The 17496-nt window shown below is 38.0% G+C and overlaps 2 protein-coding genes across 5 annotated transcripts in view; one reads left to right on the forward strand and one right to left on the reverse strand.

Moving 5' to 3' along the window:
• LOC137658408 (alkaline phosphatase-like) overlaps positions 1-16805 on the forward strand; it is a 71324-nt gene extending 54519 nt beyond the window's left edge. For all 4 annotated transcript variants that reach the window (XM_068393095.1, XM_068393096.1, XM_068393098.1 and 1 more), the window contains exons 6-12: positions 1-69; positions 809-1013; positions 6748-6884; positions 11352-11550; positions 13111-13205; positions 15880-15997; positions 16390-16805. The exon at positions 1-69 is cut by the window's left edge and continues 95 nt beyond it. In XM_068393095.1, coding sequence (XP_068249196.1) covers positions 1-69; positions 809-1013; positions 6748-6884; positions 11352-11550; positions 13111-13205; positions 15880-15997; positions 16390-16529 — 963 coding nt within the window. In that variant the 3' untranslated portion in view covers positions 16530-16805. The remainder of the gene's footprint in view (positions 70-808; positions 1014-6747; positions 6885-11351; positions 11551-13110; positions 13206-15879; positions 15998-16389) is intronic.
• Positions 1-17496, reverse strand: part of LOC137658407 (DNA-binding protein SMUBP-2-like) — a 157011-nt gene that overhangs the window by 80055 nt on the left and 59460 nt on the right. The window lies entirely within an intron of this gene.

The raw sequence follows: 17496 nt of genomic DNA on the forward strand, positions 1-17496 counted from the left end.
GAAGAGGGGCACGGTTGCAAAGACATAGCTCGCCAGCTGGTAGAAGATCTTCCTGGGCAGAATATCAAGGTAGGATCTCTAAAGAGTAATTTTCAAGTTTGCCATTAACCTTTCGCACACAAAACTAAAACTTTTGTTCTAAACAAAAAATTCTGATTCGCTAAAGCTTTCATGTCAGTTTTTTTTTTTTTTTTTGGCATAAGACTAGTTTCAAATCACTTCTTAAGAAAAGGATGAAATGTCAAAGGAGAATAGAAACTCTTAACTAAAAAAATCCATTCTTTCCGATTCCATGTATGAACCATAGATATGTAATGTAAAATGAAGTAAGAAAACCTTAAAAATGCACACACACAGACACACACACACACACACACACACACATATATATATATATATATACAGTATATATATATATATATTTATATATATATATATATATATATATATATATATATATAAACATACATATATCTGAAAGGATAATCCTGAAATAGGTTGAAAACTTTTCCTAAAAAATTCAGTTTGAGAACAGGTACAATACAGTGGTTTCATCACATCATTTCTATTATTCTTTTCAAGATGCATGCTGAATCCTTTTGACATCAACTACCCCTGATGCCCAGTTCTGTATCACCAAAAAATTTTACAAACCATTATTTTATATGTCACGCAGCTGATGAATATTACTTAAACTCAACACATTTATTGGGAGATACAAAAATAGAACCAGGACTTGCACTGGAAAGTATTTTCCATTTTAAATATTTCAAGTGATATAATGGAGCTAATTGAAACATATCTACAGGTTATTATGGGTGGTGGACGACTAGCAATGGGCGCTGTTCCAAGTACTCAACCCCAACATGAAAGTGTATGCACTAGAAAAGATCGTCGTAACCTGGCAAATGAATGGATATCAAGCAAAGAAGTTCACGGGAGGAAGGTCAGCTATGTACAAAATCAACGCGAGCTCCTGAATGTTGATACAGCAAATTCTGATTACTTATTAGGTAAGTAAATAAACCTTTCCTAAATCTAATGCATTTCTTACCTCTAAATCAAGAATTACATAAAACTATTCCTTTTACCCCAATGATGCACCAAAGTATCTAATTTTTTGTACTTTTGGAATAAGTTTCCTTAAAATTCTTACCAACTATCTTATTAAACCTAACAGGTTATGAGCTAGACTTGCAGTGGGATATTCCAATATACAGTATTTTATTACAAAATTAACAGGGTATCGTAATACAAATTTTAAACCTAATTAAAATTTATATTCATTTAAACCTTATTATTAACCCTTTTACCCTCAAGCTATTTGGAACTTTCCAACCCTTAACCCCTAGGCATTTCTTTTTCAAGCACATTTTGCAATATATATTTTTTTAAATGCTCTAACAGCCTTAATTTTCATCATAGAGAGGTCAGGTTGGTCTCATTCTTTTGGAAAATGCCTGAAGTTTCTCATAAAGTTATCAAAAATACGCAAAAAAAATTAAATAGTAGTTTTTTGCAAGGATGTACCGGTACGTTCATGGGGGTAAAGGGATGAGTTTTGTGAAATGTACCAGTACGTCCATTGGGGGTAAAAGGGTTAAAATCTAAGAATTAAGGCAACAAATAAATAGTCCATCAAACAAAAGATAAATGAGAGTAAAAACCCTACACACCATTTCAGAATAACTTCCGCTTATCCATAAATCACTCCTCTGTTCTTCTCATAAAATTCTTTCTTTCTTCCTCTTTCTAATTCTCCTTTTTGACTTGTATTCAAGTGCATCACTTTCTCCCTTCCTACACTCCTCACTTTAATCTCTCTCTCTCTCAAGGAACTATATCAAACCTTTCACACTTGTAACCGGCTCCATCCTCACTTGCATCTTCAATCATAAATCCACTTTTTTACTACAATTTCCTTCTAACATGGTTATTCCTTATGAAACTAATCCTTTTGACTTGTTGGGTCTCCATGTAACCCATTTCAACTTTCACCTTGCACCTGTGGTTCCTTAAGTTACTAAACGCTGACTTTTGGGATGAGTTTATACGCTTATATCATCATGTAATGACACAGGAAAATACATGCGACTCTTGTATAGCATTTGCCGATGCTCATCCATCCAAATACCAACCATATCACATGTTATCTTACTTTCCTGTTTAAGATACGAGTGATATGAGAAATATATTACAGCCTGGTATACATTGGTGATCCTTCACTCAATTTCTTATGAAACATATCCATAAATAACACTGTATATGAGCATTTTAGGTTGCTAGCTCACTCCCAAAACAAATTAAACAGTAAAACGAGGTATAACTTTATCTATCATATTAACCAACACTGTGCATTCTTATAGAAAAAATTATTGCTAGAACTTTCAGAAGAATTTTTGCAAATTACTCGTAAAATTAAAAATTTGAAAGTAATTTGTATTTTTTCAAACGATACAAACCACGTTAATTTTTATTTTAGGCAGAACTTATCGGGAGACAGGTGATAGTAAGCCAATTTGTATAAATAGCTCAAGGTTTGTATCATTAGGAAACATACGAATTACTTTCAAATTTGTCATTAGGACGGTGGAAGCCCGAACCCACTTTCTGGTATTTGACCTAGGGTTTTTCCATACGTGCTCTGCACGTAACAGGGAGAAACCCTGATATCTTGTTAAATTCTGTGCAACGCACAGTTAGCGACCGGAGGAATATGTGTAATTGTGTGATACTAGCAATGTCCCTAATCAAGGTAAGAATTCTCAGACACATCTTTTATATCAACCATAGACATTACCGGAGGAATATGTGTAATTGTGTGATACTAGCAATGTCCCTAATCAAGGTAAGAATTCTCAGACACATATCTTTTATATCAACCATAGACATTACCGGAGGAATATGTGTAATTGTGTGATACTAGCAATGTCCCTAATCAAGGTAAGAATTCTCAGACACATATCTTTTATATCAACCATAGACATTACCGGAGGAATATGTGTAATTGTGTGATACTAGCAATGTCCCTAATCAAGGTAAGAATTCTCAGACACATATCTTTTATATCAACCATAGACATTACCGGAGGAATATGTGTAATTGTGTGATACTAGCAATGTCCCTAATCAAGGTAAGAATTCTCAGACACATATCTTTTATATCAACCATAGACATTACCGGAGGAATATGTGTAATTGTGTGATACTAGCAATGTCCCTAATCAAGGTAAGAATTCTCAGACACATATCTTTTATATCAACCATAGACATTACCGGAGGAATATGTGTAATTGTGTGATACTAGCAATGTCCCCAATCTAGGTAAGAATTCTCAGACACATATCTTTTATATCAACCATAGACATTACCCAATCCCAGCTTGCCAGGGGGTATGGGGACGCAACAAATATCATTTTTATACTAGGTTACAAAAGGGAAAGGGTTTTACCTGCAAATAGGTGAGACCAGCTTGCAGAGGACCATAGGTGCTGTTCCTCAAGAGAGGGGAAGATGAAAAGAAGAAAAGCCAGTCCTTCTTAACATTCATCCATAGACTAATTCCAGGTAACCTTTGCCCTCAACTATCTGCTAACTGTCGATCAAGGAGCGTGAGGTATTTAAACCACTTGTTGTACAGCCCCCAGTGTCAATGGAGAAAGTCTCCATGTTCCTGTGGGTCACATCTTGTAGACAGTGGGCGGTAAAGGTAGTCTTGACGCTTTCACACACCCACTTGTAAGATCTGCGTCACAGAGTAGTTTTTTTTAATGCTAAAGATGTGCTAATGCCCCTAACGTCACGATCTCTGAGTCGTCGAGTTGGAGGAGGATTGGGATTAAGTGCAGTCTATGACTTTGTGAATCCAGGCAGATATGGGGTTCTTGGTGATCCTCCCTCTTGGCCTTCCCCATGCTGACGAAGAGTGCTGGCACCCAAGGGACGAGCTTCTGCCGTTCTTTTGAGATAGTACCTCAAACTCTTCACTGGACAAAGTAACCGTTGATCTGGATCATCAGTTACATGATAAAGACTCTCAATTTGGAAGGACCCGAATCTAGGATCCACTACTCCTGGATTTTGAGTCTTGACGATAAACTCAGGGACAAAGCCGAGCGTTACCTTCCCCCACCCCCATGAATGCGTGTAATCATAGGAAAGACCATGAAGCTCGCTGACTCTCCTGGCCGATGCCAAGGCAAGTGGGAAAACCGTCTTCAAAGTAAGGTGGCGATCTGTTGCCTGGCGTAATGATTCATAGAGAGCACCCTTCAGGGATCGATGGACGCGAACCGCATTTCAATGGGGGTGGTCTAGCTTCCGACTGAGGGCAGGTAAGCTCAAAATTTCGTATGGGGAGAGACAACTCCAATGAAGAGGAAATATTAATTCCTTTCAGCCTAAAGGCAAGGCTCAAGGCTGAGCGGTAGCTGAGACCAAGAGAAGCTTTTCCTCCAGAAGGTGAACGAATTGCTGGAATAGTGGCATCGAGGAGAGTGATATCCCTTCCACGACACCAACCACAGAAGAGAGTCAACTTGGCCTGTTAGACTGAACCTGAAGACCTTTGCAAGTATTCAGTCATCTTCTTCGCAAATTATTGCAAAAATCCTCTCTGGCCAAGGAGATGCTGGATAGTCTCCAGGCGTGAAGTAGTAGGCTTTGTGGAAGATGTTCACATGTGGCTATTTGAGTAGATAGTGTCGTGGAGGGACTTTTCTCGGGACTTCTGTCAGGAGCTTAAGAAGGTCCAGGAACCATTCTGCATGATGCCATAGCAGAGCTATGAGGGTCATTGATAGGTTCCTGGATACTCTGGTCTCATTGAGTACTCTTCTCATCAGACAGAACAGGGGAAAGGCATAAACATCAATGTTATCCCACCATTGTTAGAATGCATCTTGCCAGAGGTAGCAGTACTGTATAGCGGGAACCTGTTGTTCAGGGATGTCGCGAACAGATCCACAGTTGGGGAACCCCACGAAGTCAGGACTTTGTTGGCTACCAGATGATTCAAAGACCACTCGGAGCCCACAATCTGAGTTGCTCTGCTCAGATTGTCCGCGAGCACATTCCACTTGCTGGAATGAAACGGGCTGATAGGGACACAGAGTTGTCTTCTGCCCATCTTAGCATCTCCACTGCTAGATGACATAGGGGCTGCGAAAAGGTAGCGCCTTGCTTGTTTACTTTACCCACTAGCATGGTGTCGTCGCCTATCAACACCACAGAGTAACCCGGAGGGAACTGCTTGAACTGTTGAAGGGCTAGAAAGACTGCCCTCATCTCTACGAGATTAATGTGCTAGTACCTTTCGGACTCTGATTAGCCCAGAGGATGTGTGGTGCAGTATGTGGGGTCCCACCCTTCTTTTGACGTGTCAGAAAAGAGCATCAATTTTGGGGGAGAGGTGAGAAGGTGGACCCCTTTACGAAGATTCTCGTCTGCCACCTACCACATCAAGTCCGTCCGCTGCTTTGCTCCCATAGGGACCAGCGTGTCATCGTGTTGGATCCACCTGGAGTTTAGCCGTCACTGAAGAGATCGAATTCCGAGGCGGCTGTTGAGCAATAGACGGGCCAGGGATGATAGGTGGCGTAGGAGATGTAACCACTGCTTGGCCAGAAGTCTAGCCTTATTGCTGACCCATAGTCATTTGAAGACAAGCTTAACTTGAAGCCTACACTTTTCTAGCTATTTTTAGAAATGGTTATTTAATTAATTGCAGTTGTTTGCTTGGCAACTGCCAGTAGTTTAACTGCTAATAACAATTAAGAGTAATTTTCTGAGACTGACTTAAGTTATGAATATGACAAATTTGGAAGTAATTTGTAACTTTTCCTAATGATACAAACCTGTAGCTATTTATAGGGGTATTACTTTCGGCGAAGTTGAAAGACGAGCCACTAGAACCCTAGAGAGACGGGGGTGGGGGCAGCAGCTCCTCTCATTCTCACACATGTGACTATAACTCACTTTGCTTGGAGGTAGAACTTCAAGGGGGACTGGTGGTGGCGAACCAATCTGTGTAGATAGCGACAGGTTTGTGTCGTTACGAGAAATACCAATTACTTCTAAATTTGTCATTTGTTCAGAGACTAGAATACAAACCAATGCTATTTATAGGGGTTGACTCTGCCATAAGGAGGGCGGAAGTCTCTGCCAATCTGGCTTTTTGGCTTTGACCTGGGGATGTGTTAGCACATGGCAGGTGGAAACTGTACACGTCGCTAAAACCTTGTTATGCATGGTCTGCGGCCTACACAAGATGTGTGTTTGTGATACCTGTACTAGCACAGAGAGAGAGAGAGAGAGAGAGAGAGAGAGAGAGAGAGAGAGAGAGAGAGAGAGAGAGAGAGAGAGAGAGAGTATTAATATTGTTGCAGAAATTACTGTATTATCAAAGCAATTCTTCATCATGAATTTGATATTATAAGCTGCTGAATTTGTAAAAGAATGCTTATATGTTTAGAGATCAGAAAAACTAAATTTACAAGAGCAAATAGGAAAGTTACAACGTTATATCAGCATAAGCTTAGACAAAATAATTATACAGTATTGCAACCCTTCTCCAGATTTGATGAAGAAGTTGATAAAAATAGTAACCTGTGGAAAAGATTTTCCAGTTAAAGAATAACAACATATTTGTGCATAAATAAAAACATTCATGAAGTAAATTTTTATGTATAAAAAGCACTTGAATCAAATTTTATCATTACTCCTCATAATACATGCATTTCACTTACAGGTTTGTTTGCAGACAGCCACATGGCGTATGAAGCTGACAGAAACAAAAGCATAGAAGGAGAGCCCAGTTTGGCTAACATGACTTCAACTGCGATTAAAATACTTTCAAAAAATAAACACAATGGATTTTTTCTGATGGTAAGTTTATATTTTAACCCTTTTACCCCCAGGCTCTTTGGAAATTTCCAACCCTTAACCCCCAAGGGGTTATTTTTTTCCCAGCACATTTTGCAGTATATTTTTTTCAAATTGCTCTAACAGGCTTAATTTTTGTCATAGAGAGGTCAGGTTGGTCTCATTCTCTTGGAAAATGCCGGAATTTTCTCAAAAAATTATCAAAAATATGAAAAAAAAATTTTTATAGCATTTTTTTGCAAGGACGTACCAGTACGTCCATGGGGGTAAAGGGATGGCTTTTGTGAAATGTACCAGTACGTCCTTTGGGGGTAAAAGGGTTAATATACAATAGTAATTTTGAATAAGAGCAAATCAGTATATTAGCATACATACAAACTCAAATAATCTAAGAGCATTTTATCGTTCTGCCAGCAAAGATTCTTGTCAGAACCGAAACCCATTTTAGAATCGAGATATCTAGAACTGGCTTCCTACCCATCAATGCCCTAGGTACAAGAAACAATCTCTTGTAAAATCTTGGCGAGTGATCCAAGACCTTCTCTATCGAATTCCTTTCTAGAAGTTTTGTAATTTCTAATTTCAATGGATGATCCCTAGCCAAACTGTTTAGATAATCTGTAAGGGAAAGGGTTCCTTCACTGGGAGGATTGGAAGAAGGAAGAGTATGATATCAATCTTTTACCATGGATAAGACCCAAGGATTGTGGTAAACAATAAAAGCGGGGAGGCATTCCGTTAGACCAATTCAATGATGTCTACCACAGATTTGAGGAGGGAGAAGTCTAATTGGAAAGGGACCTATGGTAGTGGTTTCACTTGCCCCAGTTTTTATACCGACACCCTATAAGGGTGAGCAAGCTGGGTATATTCCTGGCATTCCATGCAACTTTTTTCTCTGGTATATTTAGCAGTATTTATACCTTAGAAATGGTGCTTTAAGGAGCATTTCACTGGGCGACACAGGTCCCTCACCCAGGAATAGATTTTTCCTTCGTCAAAATCCCTTTAATAAGACATAATAAAGGGGTGGCTAATTCCCCTATTCACTAGTATACATCCGAACTGACTCCTTATCCCGTCATAAATCAAACGACTGAACCTTTCAACAAAAACTTTGAATGTACATGGTATAGTAAGAATACCTGTTTGATTCTGGAGTGCAGGAACAGACTGTACACATGTAGAAACTTAAGCCTATCCAGTAGGAACAGACTGTACACATGTAGAAACTTAAGCCTATCCAGCAGGAACAGACTGTACACATGTAGAAACTTAAGCCTATCCAGCAGGAACAGACTGTACACATGTAGAAACTTAAGCCTATCCAGCAGGAACAGACTGTACACATGTAGAAACTTAATCTTATCCAATATACAATAAATTTCTCTTTTCCTATCATTTAAAAAAGAACTGTCTTTAAGAGCCTTATTAGTCAATATCCAGCTCAATACTACATGACTGTCTATAAAAAGAGTGGCACTTTCAATATTTTCTCCAGAGAACACACCATTCTCAAATATGGACAAAAACACTTAAAAACGAGCAGAGCAGCCAGTAACTCATATGTAGGTATGATTCTTTCCTTCAAGAGATTGATCTTAACCTTAGAAAAAATAAAGAACTCCAATTACCTTATAGAGCATATATTGTAAACCATAAAGTTTTTTAGAAGCACCGGCAAAAATGAACATCATAACATGAAGATCTAAACTAAATATTCTTCAAGTAATGGTAAGATTGCCGAGTTTCAAAAGCTCAGGAATAATCTGTTGATACCAACCAATCATCTGTTGGCACTACTTGCTAATAATAAATTTCAATTGGAGTAATAGGGGTGAAAAATACCTATAAGATCAAAACCAGATGAAAGCGGAAATAATATTTGTCTTTTTGTAGAAGCCTTCTTGTTTAAAGAATTTGTAACCATACAGTAATACTCAGGATCTTTTCCTTCATTAGAAAGTTTCTTTTGTCTTCGTATTCTAGAGATATCAAAATTTCACTATCATTATTTCCCCATTCTCTTAAATATAGTAGGAAAACATCATGAGGGTGGGTGGGTTCTGAGGGAACTAGTCACAATAGCAGTGGCAAGAGTTAGTGGATCAGTCTCTTTTTGGTAAATATGTAGACTTACTACCAATTCTTCTTTTCTATGCTGACTGAAGTTGCCAATATATTTACATTCTAAGGAAATTACGGGGAATTGTACTAACCAAATGCACCCCCACCTACCCTGACATGCAAAGCTTTGTCCTCTTTACAATCCCTTCCTTCCAACTTACCCTTCCTCACTGATTTTGGCTCTAACTAACACTGTCCAAATAGCCTACATAAAAGACAAAAACATGCCAAAACATTGAATTAGATGTCCAGAACACAAAAATGAGACTACAATTAGTATGAGGAACTAATTGAAAGTCGGACAAAACAAAGAGATCACGAGGAAGCGACACTAAAATGGCCGCATACACACACGTAAGGGAGCACCAACAAGCGGCTGAGATAAAAACCAACAAGGTTATTAAAGGAACGTGTGTAGTTACCTAGAAATCCCAAACAGACAAATATAATACTCAGCTTGGGAGCAGGGATCTCCAAAACGTCTGACATCTACAAAAACACAATAAAAAACACTTCTGAACCTTAGCTGGTGCTAAGCAGGAATGTAGGACGGAGCGTGGGGAGGGGTAGGGGTGAGGGGAGGATAGTCGTAGTAGAAGGCAGCAGTCGGGTGTAGATCGGCACCTCATAGTTCCGGGGGATGTTGAAGAAGGAGAGGTCTAACTGGTGAGGGACCTATGGTCGTGGTTCTTAAAACGCCCCAGTTACTATACCAACACTCATTAGAGTGAGCGAGCGGGGTTTATTCCTGGCACTCCATACATCTTTTTTTCTCTGGTATATCTAGCAGTATTTATACCTTAGAAATGGTGCTATAAGGAGCATTTCACTGGATGACACAGGTTCCTCGCCCAGAAATAGATTTTTCCTTCGTCAAAATCCCTTTTTTTTACGCGACAACAGATAATTTCTAGGAAAAGATGTATAAAAAATTTCAGCTTGAGAAAACAAGACTGTAAATAAAAAATGCCTAAACAGTAGTATCTACAGGCAGTAATAGGGTATGTATATACTATCTTTTCTCCCCAGGAGGCTAATCCCAGAGAGATGAGGGAAAACAAAGAGGAAATGCCACCAAAAATGATTCATAGTATCCCATTACATGATCCACCTTGCTTGTCAAGGACAAGGAAATCCTCCCTTTTGTCCAAAGTGCAGCAATGCAATCAATGATATAAGGAGCTGAAAACAGAGATCAAGACAATCCAAAAGAACAATCCTCTTTCATTATAAGAAGGTCTACACATGTAATATATCTAGTTGAGTCCCTTGTCAGGCTGGGAGGAACGTAGAGAGGAGAGGTCCCCTTTTCTGTTTCATTTGTTTGATGTCGGCTACCCCCCAAAATTGGGGGAAGTGCCTTGGTACATGTATGTATGTATGTACATATTTGAGCTACAGAAATATGTATAAATTTTTAAAAACACGGCACATATTCCCCAGCTCAGAATCATCTTACAGAAAGTGCACAAAAGATAGAAGTCTTTGTCTTGAGAGGATATGAAGGACCTACAGTGCTATGTCAGCAGTCCTATTTGAAACAGGTCACTATAAATGCTTCAGGCTATGACACTAACAAAGTATAACACCAATGACCGAATCTTCTTAATGCATGTTAAACACTCACAGAGTTAGTCGCAGGTGATCAAAGAACTTACAATAGAGCTCAACATTAATTTACGTGTTATATTAATCTATAAATGTGATCTTTGAAAAATAGAGTAAACACCGAGTCACAGAGGAAATAAACTAATTAAATTTGAGAAACCCAACAATCCTGAATTACAAAGACAGCACTCAACCACAAAGCAACCAACATAAATACAATGATCAAAATGGAACCAACGACTCAATCCGTCCTTTACAAAACTGCACATGGTAAAGGATAGATGACTGAAATAGACATTTGTGTGAAAAAGTTAGCAGAGTGGTTTTGATGTAGATACACTCTTTGCAAGTAAAGATGAACTGTTAATACAATGGTGTCACACAATAGAATGTGGGCAAGAAAAAGGGCATTGGCCAGAACAGGCCTGATAGAGCAGGGATGTTAATTTTACACCTGAGTGGTACAAAAGGAGAGTCCCTTTACTGCTCATTATGCATTTTATGGTTATTGAAATGTAATGAACAAACAATATCAAGATTCACATAATATTTTTCACATGACTGTACTGTATACTTTTGCTTTGATTTTTACTTTTCTTGTATTCTTTGTTATATCAAAATTTTTGTTGCTATATACTGAAGCTGCTACATGAACATTGTCGAAGATCTTAATTTCTCTCGCTTTTATTTTCCATTGACAAAATATTAAATTTGGATACTTTTCTTTAATTACAGGTTGAAGGTGGCAGAATTGACCATGCCCTACATAGCACACAGACTCATAAAGCTCTGGAAGAAATACTAGCTTTTGATGATGCAGTTAATACAGCACTTTCGATGGTAGATCTCAGAGAAACACTCTTCATAGTAACGTCGGATCACTCGCATGTGATGACCATAAATGGATACCCAGAAAGAGGAAACAACATTCTTGGTAAAGTTCTAGCCAGTTGTCAATCAGTAACTATCATCTCCAAAAATATCTACGTTTTTAAGATCATGTAAAGTACGAGTTATTAACTCCACAACTTTCAGAATTAACATCATCCTTGGCCTTGGACACAAAGTGATTTTGAATCAGCATTATTTTGGCTGTTATACAGCTTCACATGGCTACCCAGCCTAGGGCCTTCATTCGTTTTAACATTTATAAAAGAGATTTTAGCATTGGCAAGGTAAACAAAAAATAATACAGGCATCAAAATCCTACTTATTATTTGAAAGATTTAATTTTATTCTTTCCACTTTCCCAGTAGGTATCAAAAGTTTGTATAATATTTTATAACAAATTGTGGGATATACCTACATAACTTAAAACTTTCCTATTCTAATTTTTACACTATTTATAGCCCCTTAGGGTCCCAAGAAAGATGGGACAAACAATACTGGACACTTAAGTAATGGAGGAGTGGTAATTTTTAGGGCCTATGTCATCAATAGAATTTCCCTTACTTGAATTTACAGAGGTTGTCAACAGCGTTAGGGGCTTGTCAGGAGGTCTAAGGTTAAGGGAAGCTGTATCTGCATAGACAAGCTTTATGGAAGGGGAATTATAATAAAAATAAAAAAAACAAAGAAAAGTTTGGGAAAGAAAATTTTGGATTGTTTAGCACCCTAAAAGAAGCCCCCAAGATCTTAGCTTTTCATAGAATTAATTGCTACAACAATGACACCAATGAGAGCTGATTCATGGATATTGATTCCTTACCCTACTCAGAAGGGATGGTACCACCATGATTAGGGGGACTGAGAGCATGACAATAATATAATCAGTCCCGCTTTGATCATAGTAGCAGGCAAACTGGACCGAATGCCATGAGTGCTATCTCTGAAAACCAGCTCAACCATGGAATTCAAGGGCTGGTTTTTAAAGAGATAGTTCCGCATAATATGGGAACATCTACATTTATTTGGTATAAACATTAGTTGGCAGTTCAAAGCCACCACAGATCACACAATTAGTTTTGAAAAAAACTTCAATCTCAGCAATGGTATCCCTTCTCAATAATCTAGAAAGTGAAAAGAGGAATGGGTTTGACAGTGAGGTGGGAGACAGTTGATAAAATCTGAAGGTTGTTGAAGTAAAATAAAGGGATAGAAAAAATATTTGAGACATTTTGAGTCAAACTGAGGAAAAAAGTTCCCCACTCTTGCCCGTCACAAGGCTTCAACACAGAGAGGGTATTTCATGTTGGAGCAGAGTTACTTTGTCAAGACATTTTCTCCGTAAGAGGGGTTTATCCGCATATAGGGACAATAGGTTATGAAGAGGGTGGCGTACCCATACTGATATTATCTACCATGGTACATCAAAGCTGGCATTACCAGACCAGTATCATCCTAGGGGGGTAAACAATAAAAGGGAGCGGCACAGAACACTAGGTACGGTCCATAGAAATAATAATGATAATTATATCTTTAAAGGATAAATAAAGAAAACAGAAAATCTTTTAATATCATTTTGTATGTACTGTAATCCTTATTTTTTTCACAGGTGTGGCTGATGTATCAACAGTAGACCAACTCCCTTACACAACACTTATGTTCACAAATGGTCCTTCATATGATCATTACTGGAATGGCACACATGTAAGACAGTTCTTTTAGTTTTCTTTTTTTTTCTTTTTTAAAATGAATTCTTATACCGAATACAAATTTCCAAACAACTTAACCCTTTTACCCCCAACGCTATTTGGAACTTTCCAACCCTTAAACCCCAGGCGTTTTTTTTTCAAGCACATTTTGCAATATATATTTTTTTAAATTGCGCTAACAGCCTTAAATTTCGTCATAGCGAGGTCAGGTTGGTCTCATTATTTTGGAAAATACCTGAAGTTTCTCATAAAGTTATCAAAAATATGCCAAAAATGTAAAAAATAGTTTTTTGCAAGGATGTACCGGTACATCCATGGGGGTAAAGGGATGAGTTTGTGAAACGTACCAGTACGTCCATTGGGGGTAAAAGGGTTAATGAGCTGTCTAATATCCCCTTTAAGCAATATCTTTAATTAATGGTCTCAATTCAATGTTCTGCCTCTCCCTCTGTCAAAAATGTATGAGGGAGAAATTTCAGTACTAGAGCACTTTACTTCCTGAAGTAAATCAACATGTAATGGAAAATGGAATCTCAATAATAACATCTGTTATTTCTACACTCGTCTGATGTTCATATTCTCCGGAATGTTTTATCAACATTTACCCTTGAAACTAAATTATCTTATGTTTCTTTCCGCTTAATAAACTTATGACTGTAGTATAGTAATTATACAATCTAGCAGTCAATGGCAACATGCAAATGGCTTGGGCAAAGCCATGCTGTCTCAGTCTCCAGTCACAAAATCAAAACCATTCCTTATCAGCTTGAAACCTCAAGGGAGTGGGGAGAAGGCTGGGCAAGTACATGAAAATCAGGTGAGTATAGAAATAAAAAATCTTATTACTAAAGCTTTCGAATCTGTATTGTGCAGCAAACTTTGAGAACCCTCAACTTCGGTTCTAACACATTACTTTTATGCTTTCCTGTTTGTTTAGATATTTATATGGCAACTGCTGTGCATCTGTTTTTCAAGGAACTCATTTTGGCCCTTGAGGTACTACTGCTTACAATTACCCTGTTAAAGTTATCCAGTGATGAGCTAGTGGCAGTGGTTGCAAGCAAATGATGTGCACTTTAATACTTGATGCAACCAATTGGCTTTTACAGAAACTTTAGCAGATACATTTTGTGCTAAGGAAATCATACAATACGCCACAACATCCAAATATGAAAGACGAGGTTGCTTCAGCAACTGGAGGGATACTGTATTAGGATTCAGGCTACCAACACAGTCTTGAGCCTTATGATCTAGTCTGCTAATTGAGCAGTTAAGATTGCAGGAAGGTATTGTTTTTGCAGCAGCAGGATCTAGAGTAGATAAAGAACTCAGGGATTTATGAGAGGATCTCAAATCTAAAATGTGCTGCACACCATCAGAACCCTAACTGATTGGAACACTATAATTTCTAGATCAGACTTGCAGTCAGGTTGGGGCTCAAAATAGGGCAGGAAGTTAACAACTACTTCCTATAATAGAAGACTCAATGGCCTAAATTTTACAAAACATGCTAAAGAAGTTAGGAGCATTTAAAGCTCATCACTATCAGAACTATAGTCAATTCTTTTTAGCGAGGCAGATTTGCACTGACTCGCAGAGGTACCCTTTTAGCTCAGAATGTTTCCTGCTATCTGATTGGTTAGAATTATCTTGACCAACCAATCAGGGATCAGGAAACTTTTCCGAGCTAAAAGGGCACCACTGCGAGTCAGTGCAAATGCGCCTCATTAAAAAAAATTGAGTATAGATGTGTTAACACATTAGTGCTGCGTGGTGCTGGGGTGTTATTATTGTTCCCATCCCCGCTATAATAAACTAGCCGAGTCTTCAGATTTGCCCATGAGCTAAAGAGAGTTTCCTTTTGCGCTTTGAACTTTCAATATGGTCTGCATCGATAAAAACACTTATCCATAAAAAACAGTGAAGCCTTCGCACTCCTCACTGCAGTTATCCATAGCATAATACAGTCCCCGACATGAGACACACAGAATGAGGATCATAATGAGTTCTCTTGCTTGAGGGTACACTCGGGCACGCTGTTTTGTCTTGTTTCTCTTCCTCTTGTTTTGTTAAAAGTTTTATAGCTTATACAGGATATCTTATCTTAATGTTGTTACTCCTCATAACCCTTTTACCCCCGGGGTATTTGGAAATTTCCAACCCTTAACCCCCAAGGGGTTATTTTTTGCCCAGGACATTTTGCAGTATATTTTTTTTAAATTGCTCTAACAGCCTTAATTTTGGTCATAGAGAGGTCAGGTTGGTCTCATTCTCTTGGAAAATGCCTGAATTTTCTCAAAAAATTATCAAAAAATATAAAAAACAAATTTTTATAGCATTTTTTTGCAAGGACGTACCGGTACGTCCATGGGGGTAAAGGGATGGCTTTTGTGAAACGTACCAGTACGTCCTTTGGGGGTAAAAGGGTTAAAAGCCATTGGTTTGTTGCCATTAACTGCTACAATGTCTCATTAATTTACTGGAGGCATAAGTTTATTTAAAATAAAGAAAATGGGAATTTTTTTAGCTATAAGGATAAATGATGATAAAAAAAATAGAGAAATAAACTTAAAATCCTAATAAATTATTTTAAATAATTAATCTTCCGATCAAATTAAGTAACAAAACTTTAAGTTGTTTTTCCCTGATTTTTTTCTTATTACAATTAGGTGACAAGACCTAATATTAGCAGCATGGACATATCAAATAAGGAGTATACGCCTATAGTAGCTGTTCCGAGTCTCTACGAATCTCATAGTGGGGATGATGTGGCTACATACGCCCAAGGTAAATTGTATAGCATATGCAAAAATTTGTCTACATTGTATTTTGATGATATTTCACACCTGTTATAAGTTTACCATGTAAAAAAATTTACACATTATAAGAACTGTCCTAAAAAGAACAAATAAACAGAATATAACCACTTATATAAATATCCAATTGAATTTTTAAATTATAAAATCCTTGCTATAAATGTAAACAGCAATTCCATATACGGTACTATAAATTCTTTTAGTAATGAAATGAAAGAAATCATGTTAAATAGTTACTCATCATTTCTTTTTTTAAACTTTCCTTCCAATGAGATTTTTATTTGCAAGTATAAACTAAAATAGTAACTTCTGACCCAGAACATTTTTTCAAGGTCTACCCCTTTAACCAGTCTGCATTTTCAGGTCCGATGGCTCATTTGTTTCACACACTTCATGAGCAAACTTACGTTGCTCATGTAATGGGATTTGCTGCCTGTATGGGTCCCTACAAGTTCAACTGTACTCGACCAGAAGCTCATCTTTCTCGCCTACTAAGACGATGATTAATTTTAAAGTATAGCTCTAACCCTTATTGCATACTTAAATATTTACCTATAATATATGGAATACAGAATGCTGTACTTTTGTATCTAAAATATAAAATACAAACTGTAATTTGTAAAGTGAAAAACCAGACTTAAATATTTTTAGGATATTGTTGATATAACAAGGCACTTCCCCCAATTTTGGGGGGTAGCCGACATCAAACAAACAAAAAAAAGGGAACCTTTCCTCTCTACGTTCCTCCCAGCCTGACAAGGGACTCAACCGAGTTCAGCTGGTACTGCTAGGGTGCCACAGCCCACCCTCCCCCGTTATCCACCACCGATGAAGATTCATAACGCTAATTCCCTACTGTTGCTACCTCCGCAGTCATCAAAGGTGACCGGAGGAAGCAGCAGGGCCTACTGGAACTCCTCACAATCGCTCGCCATTCGTTCCTATTTCTAGCACGCTCTCTTGCCTCTCTCACATCTATTCTTCTATTACCCAGAGCTTTCTTCACTCCATCCATCCACCCAAACCTTGGCCTTCCTCTTGTACTTCTCCCATCAACTCTTGCATTCCTCACCTTCTTTGGCAGACAGCCATTTTCCATTCTCTCAACATGGCCAAACCACCTCAACGCATTCACATCCACTCTAGCTGCTAACTCATTTCTTACACCTCTTCTCACCCTCACTACTTCATTCCTAACCCTATCTACTCGAGATACACCAGCCATACTCCTTAGACACTTCATCTCAAACATATTCAATTTCTGTCTCTCTGTTACTTTCATTTCCCACAACTCCGATCCATACATCACAGTTGGTACAATCACTTTCTCGTACAGAACTCTCTTTACATTCACGCCCAACCCTCTATTCATTACCACTCCCTTCACTACCCCCAACACGCAAAATAAAGTTTGCATTTAGCAATTGAATTCCCATTTAACAAATAAGACGATGGTTCAAATTGGAAATT

This window comes from Palaemon carinicauda, chromosome 19 (assembly GCF_036898095.1).
Source record: "Palaemon carinicauda isolate YSFRI2023 chromosome 19, ASM3689809v2, whole genome shotgun sequence".
Classification (NCBI taxonomy): domain Eukaryota; kingdom Metazoa; phylum Arthropoda; class Malacostraca; order Decapoda; family Palaemonidae; genus Palaemon; species Palaemon carinicauda.